Source organism: Carcharodon carcharias, chromosome 16 (assembly GCF_017639515.1).
Source record: "Carcharodon carcharias isolate sCarCar2 chromosome 16, sCarCar2.pri, whole genome shotgun sequence".
NCBI lineage: Eukaryota > Metazoa > Chordata > Chondrichthyes > Lamniformes > Lamnidae > Carcharodon > Carcharodon carcharias.
In genome coordinates, this window is record NC_054482.1 from 115,021,736 (window position 1) to 115,034,212 (window position 12,477).

Below are 12,477 nucleotides of genomic sequence, written 5' to 3' on the forward strand. Positions count from 1 at the left end.
TAAACTCAGAAAACCTGTCTGACAAATTCTTAATAATTTCAAAGTGTACATAATGCAATTCTTGTAATATTTGCAAAGCACATCCTCTCTAAATTCACAAAAAAAACCGTGTTATAGTCAGACCTGAAGTGGCAAGATAGGGGTGTCATGTTTTTAACTCTCCTCACATGGTCCTAACACCATCTTTCACAAAGATTGAAGGAAGTACATATGTAACACTAGTGGTCCCAAATTTTGGTTTCCTCCAGTTCAGACAAAAATGTTAAAATAAACATTTGGCATCACAGACACACCAGCAGAAATTTAATGATGAGCGAGATCTCTGATCAGCTCAGCAGAGATGTATTCAAATATTAATTCAGTGTCTTGTAGCTCTTAACCCAAATCAATCTTTGGAAACGATATTGAAATCTCAAATAGAATTGTTGCTGAATTAGACATGTTCAGCAATCCTGCTTCTCTAGTGCTTTCATTTAAAAAAAATTAATCTGTTTTCTGAAAATAGAAACTTTAAGGTACACATTCCTCTACCATCTATATGTAGTGTGTGTGGGGGGGCCCAGCCTTCATGAATTTTTCCTCAAAAGTCAACACATGCTATACATCTGTTTCTTGGTAAGTACTTACCAGAACAGTCAGAGGACTAGGCAGTTTAAATAATTTCTCAAACAGGAATCCGCATTAAGCTATAAAATTATTTCAGGTTATTAAAACAGTATGAAATAACTGAGCTCTGGGCAATTTAACTCCAATTCCAAGCTTCATTGGGAAAAGTGGAATTGCAGGAAGTCAGCAGTACTCTTTCCCATAACAAATGCCAGGAAAAAAAATCCTTCTGTGCACTAGGGTGGTTGTATAACAGAATTTCAAGTAACTTTAGGAAAGTAAAGCGCTTGGATTAATGACAAAAATAAACCCCTAGAGGGCATTTCACAAATGCTTCTTAGTATAAAATGTGAAAATGTGCACTTTGATCCTTCCAAATAACCAGGTTGTTTCACTATATGTACACAACTTTTTCCAAAAACACAAATGAATTATAACCAAAACTTGCTGAAATCATAATATACTTTTTAATCAAGATATGTTGACACTAAATATTTATATTAGAAAGTACATGGTAGAGTTATTTACTCTTTTCCAAATTTCACTTATTAAATTTGAAATATATAGATTTAAAGAAAATATTTATGGATATAGTCTTACATCTCCAAGTGCATATCTGTTTTATTGTCTGAAGTGAGATTTCATTCAGTGAAATTCTGGGGTCCTGCACTGTATTTAGTTACCAGTGTTAACTTCTATTTGACTATTGAACTGAGGTGGCTGAACAATCCATCTAATGAGAATAGAAACATTTCAATTAATTTACAATGTATCATTGTAGCCAGTGCTTGAACTTTTGAAATTAACACATAAGGTGTTTACACCACATATACTTGTTACTGCCTAAAACTGAAATTAGAGACAGAAGAAATGAATCCTTCCAACATTAACTTTTTATTTTATTCAGTCACAAGATGTGAGCATTGCTAGCAAGGCGAGTATTTACTGTCCACTCCACGCCCAATAAAAAAGTGCATTTGTTTTCTTCCTTGTTCTCATCAATTTTCTCCCCACCCCTTGAACAGCTGTAGATTGGAGCAGGGACAAAACACATTAGGAGAAACCCATTTATGTTACTGGAAAACCTATAATCTGCACAGGTTGAGTGGAAATTTCTAATTGACCTTAGGCTGGATTTAAATTCATTTCTTGGCAAATTTAGTTTGAAAAATTGCAGCCCTCCCTCAGAAAAGTAGGGAAATCATTCTCTTCCTGTGTTCTTCGTGATTGCATGTGGTGACCCAGGAAGAGGATCATCACGAGGACAGTTCAAAACCCTGGAGGCAAACCCTTGCGGAAGGCATCTGTAAGGAAGATGCTTCTGTGAGAAAGTGTTGGTTTGGGAGAAAATTTCAAGATGAGGTCTTGGAGAATGGAGAATGGAAACCCTCATGTGAAGGATGGAATTTAGTGAGACTGATTGGCTCATGGTATGACAAGCGTCTGGAGGGAGTGGAGGAGAGATCCATAGCATCTGGTTGAGGTGACATCTGTCAGTCAGAGTGTGGTGTGTCTGACCACAGAGTGCCATAGGTGTAATGGACTGTGTACTTACTGTGAACATTAAAGTCTAAGATAACTTTTGTAACTTGTGTTATCTTTACAAATTTGTATACATCTGTAAAATTGAGGATGAAGGAGTACTGTAATATAGTTCATCTTTCCTTGTTGAATAAATGTTTTATTCTTTTGTTAAAAGTTCATCAGCTGACCCCTGTGCCTCTGTTCAGTAGCTACTCTCTATGTATTTAAAGAAACAAATAAAAGTTAGGATCTATCAGGCTGCGTGTCACCCTGGGATCAGGCTTGTCCAGGGTTAATCTCAGCTGGGATTATAACAGGTGGGGGCTCGTCCGGGATTTGAAACAAAAACAGGAGGTGATTGGATGTGGAATAATAATTGGTCTGGGCCTGGAAATCCTGGACATTGGTGGGATTTGTGAATTCTTTTAACAAGTAGGTGAAGTAAAGAGCTCCTGGACGTAGGAATTGGAGTTGCTGTGACGTATTATACAGGTTGGAATTTGAAATGATGTTTGAGGTTGTTAAGACTTTCTTTTTTACAGATGGAAAATATAACTCTGACTGGTTTACAGAAATTAACCAAGAGGAAGCTGATGGAATTGGCAGATAAATTACAATTAAGATTACCTGCCGGGGTAAGGAAATAAGACATAATTGAAGGTATAGCACAGCATTTAAAGTTGGAAGGGATACCTGAGAGACCAAGTTCTCCAAGGGGTGGGTCATTGGAATGGGCTCAAATTCAGTTGCAAATGAAAAAGACTGAATTGAGGAAAAGGAAAGAGAAAGGGCATTCCAAAGGGAATAGGCAGAAAGGCAGGACAGAGAAAGACAACAGGAAAGGGAGTTAGAATTGGTGAGGATAGAAAAGGAGGAAAAAGAAAAAAAAAGAGACAGAATATTCCAGCTTAAAATGCTGGCAGTTAAGAAAGAAACACCAGTAGGGGAGGAAGGATTTATTTCCAGATCAGAACCCCGTGGGGAGATATTTAAATTTGTACAAGCTCTTCCGAAGTTTGAGGGAAGGAATATAGAGACATTCTTTATTTCATTTGAAAAGATATCTAGGCAAACGTAGTGGCAAAACTACTTTTACAGTCTAGGTTGGTAGGTAGAGCTCATGACATTTATGTTTCACTTTCAGAAGAGATATCGGTGGATGATGATGCAGTTAAAAAAGGCTATTCTGAGAGCATATGAGTTAATCCCTGAGGCATAGAGGAAGAGATTTCAGAATATAAGGAAACAGCATGGGCAGACCTATATTGAATTTGAAAGGGTAAAGGCAAAGTAATTTTGACAGCTGGATAAGGACATTAAAGATAGAGACAACATATGAAGCTCTTAGGGAAATAATTCTTTTGAAGAATTTAAAGATTCACTTCCTCTTGTAGTTCGAATCCATGTTAAAAACCAGAAGGTTAAAACAGCTAGACAGGCAGCAGAGATGGTCAATAAATCTAAACCTTTTTCTCGTCATCCCCATAAACCTGAGAAGGATAGAAGATGGGAAGGTGAAAGGAAGGCAAGTAGTCAGGGAAGGGAAGGGACAGTTAGAAATTCTCAGGAAATTTCTCCTCAGACCAGAAAGGAAAGTGCTGAGGGTGAAGTGACATTCAAACGCCTAAGTGTTTTCATTGCGACAAGGTTCCTTCACAATAAAATCAAGAGGACCTCAGAGCAAGGTTTATAGTCAGCTGTGCTGATTGCCAATTCATTTGCCTGAGATTTCCAAAACTAGAATTTTCACTGTACTGATTTGGATCTTGCAAAATTGCTGATAGGATTCCATGAAGAGGAGTGGGAGGAGGCTCAAGTAGAACATAAACACTGGCATAGATCAGTTGGGCTGAATGACCAGTTTTGCGCTGTAATTCTATGCAGAAATGAACAAAAGCTTTTGGGCTCATTCAGAAAACATCCCATCACATATTCCGCCACTAGCTTGCTATTACCACAGCCAAATTTCTCTGTGAACTTGGGAACATAGGGCTAGGGAGCAGGAGTAGGCCATTTGGCCTTTTGAACCTTCTTCACCATTCATCATGGCAAATTTAGTTTGAAAAATTGCAGCCCTCCCTCAGAAAAGTAGGGATCATGGCTGATCTAGTTGTTGTCTTAATTCCACTTCCCTTTCTGCACCCCCCCTCCCCTTAACCCTAGATTCCCTTGTCTATCAAAAATCTAATTCTGCCTTGAATAAATTCAATGACCCAGCCTCCACTGCTTTCTAGGGACAAGAATTCCATAGACTTAAACCATGTCCCCGAGTTCCAGTCTCTCCCACAAATGGAAGCATCCTCCTGGTATCTACACTATCAAATCCCCTTAGGATCTTTTTTAAATTATTCATTTACGGGATGGGGGCATTGCTGGCTAGGCCAGCATTTATTGCCCATCCCTAATAGCCCTTGAGAAGGTGATGGTGAGCTGCCTTCTTGAACCACTGCAGTGCCTGTAGTGTAGTCACACCCACAGTGCTATTAGGGAAGGAACTCCAGGATTTCGATCCAGCGATAGTGAAGGAACGGTGACTATTTCCAAGTCAGGATGGTGAGTGGCATGGAGAGGGAACTTCCAGGTGGTGTTCCCATTTATCTGCTGCCCTTGTCCTTCTAGATGGTAGTAATCGTGGGTTTGGAAGGTGCTGCCTAAGAAGCCTGGATGAGTTTGTTTCAATAAAATCACCTCTCTCTTCTAAACTCCAGTAGGTATACGCCCAACTTCTTCAACCTTTCTTCATAGGATAAATGTTCATCCCAGGAATGAATCGAGTGAACCTTCTTTGTACTGCTACTAATGCAATTATATATTTTTTTCAAATAAGGAGACCAAAACAGTACACAGTATTCCTGATGTAGTCTCACCAATGTCCTATACAGCTGCAGTAAAACTTGCCTACTTTTATATTTCACTCCCCTTGCAATAAACGCCAACATTACATTTGCCTTCCTAATCACTTGCTGTACCTGCATACCAACTTCTTGTGATTCATGTATCAGGACACACAGATCCCTGTACTACCAAGTTCCACATCTCTCTCCATTTAAATAGTATATTGATCTATTCTTCCCGTCAAAGTAGGCAAGTTCACATTTTCTCACATCATGCTCCATCACCAAATTTTTGCCCACTCACTTAATCTGTCTATATCCCTTTACAGGCTCTCTACCTCCTCTTGACAATTTACCTTCCTACCTACCTTGATATCATCAGCAAACTTAGCTACCATATATTCGGTCCCTTCATCCAAGTCATTGATACAGATTGTAAATAGTTGAGACCCCAGCATTGATCCCTGTGGTACTCCACTAGTTACAGCTTGAGAAAGATCCATTTATCCCTAATTTCTGCTTCCTGGTAGTTAACAAATCCTTTATCAATGCTAGTATATTATCCCCTATTCTACATTCTCTTATCTTGCATTGTAATCTTTGATGTGGCACCTTATCAAATGCCATCTGAAAATCCAAGTACACCACTTCTGCAGGTTGATCTTTATCTACCTTGATTGTTGCTTCCTCAAAAAATTCTAATAGATTAGAAAAACATGATTTCCCTTTCACGAAGCCACATGGACTCTGCCTGACCACATTATGATTTTCTAAGCATCCTGCTCATAATGGGTTCTAGCAATTTTCTTATGACAGATGTTAGCTAACTGCTCTATAGCTTCCCACTTTTGGTCTCCCTCATTTTCTTGAATAAACATGTTGCGTTAGCTACTTTTCGATCCACTGGGACCCTTCCAGAATCCAAGGAATTTTGGAAGATTATAACCAATGCATGTATTATCTCTGCAGCCACTTCTTTTAAGACCCTAGGATGCAGGCCATCTTGTCCTGGGAACTTGTCAGACTTTAGGTTTAATAGTTATCCCAGCATCTTTGCCCTTGTGATAGTAATTGTGTTCAGTTCCTTCCTCTCCATTCCCCTTTTGATTTTCAAGTATCTTTGGGAAATGTTCTAGGTCTTCTATAATGAAGACAGAAACAAAGTATCTTTTCAACGCCTCCACCTTTTCTTTTTTTCCATTATCAATTCCACAGACTCACTCTTTAAGAGGACCAACATAAGCTTTAGTTACTCTTTTCCCATTTAAGTGCTTGTAGAAATTCTTACTGTCTGTTTTTATATTGCTAGCTACCTTTTGTCATACTCAACTTTCCCCCTCTATTATGGTTCTTAAAATCTGTCAATCTCCTGATTTACCACTAATCTTTGCAGATTCGTACAGTGTTTCTTTCAGTGTGATACTATCCTTAACTTCCTTATTTAGCCAGGGATGTTGCATCCTTCTCTTTCTTTCTCACTGGGGTAAATCTTTGTTGTGAGTTAAATATTTCCTTAAAAGTCTGCCACTGCATCACTACTGTTCTACCTTTTAAATTAGTTTCCCAGTTCATTTTAGCTAGCTCTGCTCTCATACCATTAAACCTTTAATCAGGTTGAAAATACTAGTCTAACACCTACACTTGTACCCTTTAAGCTGAACAAGAAATTCTATCATGTTTTGCTTGTTGTCACCTAGAGGCTGGATTAGGGTAGGAAAGAATCAGCCAGGTTTCCAACTCAATACATTCACCTGGTAATTGTTGCTGGACAAAGGCAGAATCTGTCTCAACTGTGATGATCCTGCTCAGAAGTCGTCTGCCAACACTTGTTTTTTCCCCTACACAAAAAAGCATGACCACTCGGGTGAGGCAATGGAGCATGTCAGTTGCCTGTGGACAGAAGTCCAGGAACGGGCCAGGATGCAAATCAAAAAAATTCAAGAAAATACAAAATTCTATTTGTTAAAAAGTTTTACCAATCTCTTCCAACACACAGCAAAATACTTTGATGCAAATGCCAAAGTTCAAAGAGATAATTTTGTGTATTATTTTGTGTGTTGATGTTCAATAATACAGCATTAAAAAATTCAGTGTTGAGGAACAGAACTGATAAATCAGATGATGCGATCTTGGCCCAGCTTTTATTTTTTCAACACAATTTATTTTAAAAAAGCAAATTACTGAGGATGCTGGACATCAAATAAAAATGGAAAATGGTGGAGTTCCAACGAAGAGTCACATTGGACTTGAAAAGTTAACTCTCTTTGTCTCTCCAGAGATGTTGCCAGGCATGCTGAGTTTAAGCATTTTCTGTTTTTATCCTTAAAAATATAGTTTGTTGCAGTTAAATATTTAAAGATGTTGACAAATTTCTCTCACCTGGCCAAAGTTGAAGTAGATAATGCAATACTTCTATGTGCTTCTTGAAGTCCAGCGCACTGGCCAACTCCTCCGAGTCTGTAAAAACCCTGTGGCTATGGTTGGAAGTCTCCTGACGCTGACTTAGAAGCACTGGGCCAAAACATACTGCCAAGTTCTGGCAGGTCATCTTATTCACCTCGTGGTATGAAGCTACAAGTTTGAGGTGATCCAGTAGCATTTTCAGTGTTGCCTAAGACAAAAAATACATAGGATTTGCAATGTACAACTGAAGAAAAAGCAGAAATCACAACATCAACTCAAAGGGTGATAGCTTAAAGTTTGCAAAGGAGCACAGTGAAGTGGTGCTTAAACATGATGGCCTGGACATTCAGACTTGCATGTTGGGGATGTGGGGGAACACAATGATTGATACCTGAATGGTAAGATCCATAACGTCCCATATATTGGCCTTTGGGCCTCACTGTAATGAGACAAACATGGCACAGCAGACCACTGATGAAGACTATCTCCTCCTAATAACCATTTAATGTCCTACAACAGACTTCCATTATAAGGCTCTCAAATATATCACAGCCTTTAATATAAAAAGCCACTGTGAGTTCTCACAAAGAGAGAGTCATTATTAAACTCCCTTCATGGTTTGTGAAGCCAGTTTCTTAAAAGGGAGCCCGCTTAAATACATATAAGTCATTCTCAGAACTGACACACTCCGCACTTATTTCAAGTTCTTCTAATTTTATGGACTGGATTAAACAAAAATACTTTGGGAAGCTCTGCATTAAACTAGTTTAATTCACTGTATAAAGCAGACTGACTTTCAAATTCAAGCAGGAATGGAAGTCGCTTACAGTACCTAAATACCAGCAAATCTTTCATCCCAGAAAGTCATCCCACTTAATTTTAGATTATTGCTGGCATCCAAAGAATGCAAAAGGAACAAAAGCAGTGATAAGAATGTTTGAGCTGCGTCAGTGTAAAGCACATCAATAATGTGACATGATGGCACTGCAAATATACTCCAGACCTCCTGGATTCAATCACAGCACAGCCCCAACAGCAAACTAAAAAGGTTCATACTGAATAGCAGCCCTGAAGTATAGGAAATTTCTGAACTCAAATCTTCCTCCTTTTAAGTTTTGAAATGATAATTACTTTCGACCCAAAACCAAGAAATCTTGCAAATGCTGAATATGCATTTCAGCTTTCAATCAATCCTGAGCCATTATTCATATGAAAAAATAATCAAACACATTGTAACTAAAGGGCATGAAGGATTTTTTTACAAATAAGTTACTAATTGTACATTACTTCAGAACCTCAGTTAAATATTGTTGGGATTAGTCTACTATTTGTAATGGATAATAAACATTTAAACCATGACAGTGACGGAAACAGGACAAAGCTCTTAACTGAAATTTCCATACTCATTAAAAGTCAAAACTGGTGATCGGGAAAGATGACAATCCTGGCAAGAAATCAAGATACCAGCCACATGGGTGGACAGAATTCTTAACTGGTTGGAACATTGAACACTACCAATAATCCATAACTAGCCATAGTCCATGAAGTGCCGTAAGCATCTCTCTTTGTTTACTATAATTCTGCGTGCCATAGTCATTCCTCCCTCCATCCAGTTTCTGATGCTGTCTACCCATCCAGACCTTCACCAACCTGGCTTGTTCTTTCTGATGTTGCACCTTCCATTGTCACCAACACCAGTCTCCCGCCCCACCTTTTCCAATGGTTATACTTTCTCAATTACAGCTTCTTCACTTCAGCTAAAAGCCCATGAGATGATTTTCCCGTGGACAAAATCATTGGTTCATCGCCTTGTCCAGCTGATTCTAAGGGCCCTTCGCCAGAGCCATATTTCAAAGCTGCAATTGTCTTCTCATGGCCTTATTGAGAGTTTAGCCTTCACACCCATACTGTGCCATGTTCCATACCAGGGATTTTACAAGCCTTTTCAAGTGCAGGCCAGTGTTCGATGCTTTCCATACTTCATTCAGATGATGCATTGTAGACCAGGAAATTGCTAGCCTTGGCTTGATTTCAGTGCTGCTATCCCAGTTTGTGGTCACTGTCAAGCCCAGAAATTGAAATTGATCCACGGTTGCAGATTGAAGTGTCACACTGCTCTCAGCAAGAATCATTGAGTGTGTCTTGTGGTTACGGGATATGTGTTACAGAGTTTTGGATCAACTGAAATTTTTGGGTGTAGGAGACATCCAGGCAGTTAAAGGAGGTGATGTGAGGTGGATGAAATTTTAAGCAGATGCCTTGAGGAGGGAGAGATAGCAGGCAGCTTTATGGAGATGGAAGTAGGATTTCAAAGTAATATAAAGGATACGTGGTCAGAAGCTCAATTCAGGGTAAACAGTCTGGTTCAATCTGAGACAAGGGCCAGTAGAGGTGTGGTGAGGTTATGAGATTGTTGCAGGGGTTGAAGACAATGGCTTCAGTCTTACAAGTGTTTAGGTTTAGGAAATTGTAACTCATCCAGGACTGCATGTCAGACAAGCAGACTGAGAGGCAACAGAATAGGCAGGACAGCAGAGCTAGGCATTGTTAATAGACATGCGGTAGTTGATTCCATGTCTTCAGAGACTACCAGCAAAGGATAGCACACAGATGGGGGAAGGGTTAAGAATATATCCCTTAACAACTCCAAAGGCAGCGGTGAAGGGGCAAGACAGAAGCCAACTTAAGATACACTGATTAAGATTGGATAGTTAAAAGTGGAACAAAGGAAGAGCAGTCCCAGTGAGCCAGACAACAGAGGACAGGCATCAGAGGAGGATGGTGTGGTCAACCATATAAAAGCAGCAAGGTCAACAAGGACAAGTTGGGATAGCATGACACAGTCAAAGGAGGTGTTATTGTTTGTGATTCTGTTTAAAAGGGAATTCATTAATCATGCATACACCTTCCAAGTTTTATAAAGCAAGGATTTATTCATCAAGCTTACCGAGTCTGCTCTATTACAATGCAAGCAGAAATGTAAATTAAGTGTAATTGTTAAAATTAATTTTATTCCGAGAACGTTTGAACATTTTATCTAATTCTAAGAGTTCTTTGAGGAGGTGACAGCTATGGTGGATGGGGCATGTAGTGAATGTGATGTACAGACACTTTGGGGACTAAACAAACTGGAGAATACTGAGAAGAGTTGTGGAATTAGGGGGAACTGGTTGAATGGAAGGAGGGAACAGAAAGGCAGTTTCGCAGATTGGTAGAAAGTGGGTAGTGTTGTCTCACAGGATTTTGTTCTGGGATTGTTTTTGTTCACTGTGTATATCAGGGATTAGGATTTGGAGGAAAGTGTGTCTTAATCTGCAACTACACTAAAACAGGAGACATAGCGAATAATGTTTGAGGACTTTAAGTAAGCTACAAGGTGGTGTTGATAAGATTGTGAAATCAGGAAAAGAAAAAGTGACATTAAAACAAAAATGTAACATCATATTATAAGGGAGGATTTGGCGATATGGAAGAATTGAAAAGTTTAGGAGTTTCAAATTCACATACATTAGAGATAGTACTTCAAAAAGATAAGATCATTGAAAAGGCAAATTGAACACTGGGATTTACAGCAAAATAAATAGAATTTAATAATTAAGATGCAATGGTAGACCTACATGAATCTCAATAAGACCACAGTTTAAGTAATGTGCACAATTTTGGGCTCCAGATCACATGTAAAATGTTGAGACAAGAGAGTCATATTGAGGGTCGTTAGTTCTGTCGAAGGGTCATGAGGACTCGAAACGTCAACTCTTTTCTTCTCCGCCGATGCTGCCAGACCTGCTGAGTTTTTCCAGGTAATTCTGTTTTTGTTTTGTCGTTAAAATACTGTCTGGTTTGGGCCACAGTTCTCAGGTGACAAGAAAGATACTGTCCAAGAATTATAGTGGGCATTATTACCAGCTATGGCTCACTTCAACATTTTACATAATCTATAGTGTCATGAGATCAAAGGGTTACAAATTCATTCACTCTTCACTTTGTCTCTCAATGAATCTGCACAGAACCTTGATATTTATCAATTTATGTGGCAACATACATAGTCATGCACAATGTTTTGACATCACAGAAGTTTTAAAGCTTTGATCATTTCACTTTCATTTGATTGTGGTCCTGGAAACCAGCTATCAGCCAAGGCTTCAGTCGAAAGCACAATGAAACTGTATTTTATCTGAATCCTCTGCTCCACTTCCATAACATAATTTAAGACTTTGGATAAAGTTAATAATTTCAATTCAGCTCATTACTTCCTTCAAAACTCTTCAATCCTTGGGTAGAATAGTTTTACTTAAAGGTTTCATTGTCAAACACTCAGAGCATTTGTTTCAGTTTATAATCCGATATCGGTTTATTTATCCATAGGATTTTACATGTAAGATTTTCTTCAGTCACTTATAACTATAAACAAGCTACAAAATCACAATTGAAATGTGAAGTTTTATTTACAATACCAGTCACACAGTTTCATGGTCCTGTCCTCCTCTTTATAAATATTACATCCAAACTGGCTAGTCATCAACACCTCAATAGTCAGTATTCAACAATATTCAACTGTAATAAAATTACTCAAGGGAAAATTAATCAACTCAATATTGAATTGCATTAAAAGGGTGCACAGATGGAAAAATTATGGCTACAGTCCGTTGGCCTTTCTTCAAGCAAAACCGAACGCCGGAAGCACAGGATCACCAAATTTAATTTCTAAATGTCTTCCCATGCCTTTAAGCTTTACTGCATACTTATTAGAAACAATCTCTTCTACTAAAATTATTTCATCATTTAAGTGTATATCTCATATTTATGTAACAATTGTAGCAATATAGAGCAAAATCATTAATGTAACTCTCAGTATCAAATAATGGCAAAAAACACAATCTTTCTCCAATACACTGCAGTTTTCCTCAAATATTATAATTATGAATTAGCCAGTTCATACTTGGATTAATATTTTGAAGCTTAATAGAGATTCCATCACTTTTCTGACTGTAAGTAAACAAAAATAATGGGGAAGGATACATGTCTAAATGTTGTGTGCAACATTAGACTAGAAGATACAGTAACTGGACTCAGTACTTACTTATCCCTTTTTGTTCTCCAAAACTTAATC

General features: G+C 38.4%; 1 protein-coding gene across 4 annotated transcripts in view; it reads right to left on the bottom strand.

The window, feature by feature from the left end:
• Window positions 1-12,477, bottom strand: part of syde2 (synapse defective 1, Rho GTPase, homolog 2 (C. elegans)) — a 137,141-nt gene that overhangs the window by 18,920 nt on the left and 105,744 nt on the right. For all 4 annotated transcript variants that reach the window (XM_041208243.1, XM_041208244.1, XM_041208241.1 and 1 more), the window contains one exon: window positions 7,344-7,575. In XM_041208243.1, coding sequence (XP_041064177.1) covers window positions 7,344-7,575 — 232 coding nt within the window. The remainder of the gene's footprint in view (window positions 1-7,343; window positions 7,576-12,477) is intronic.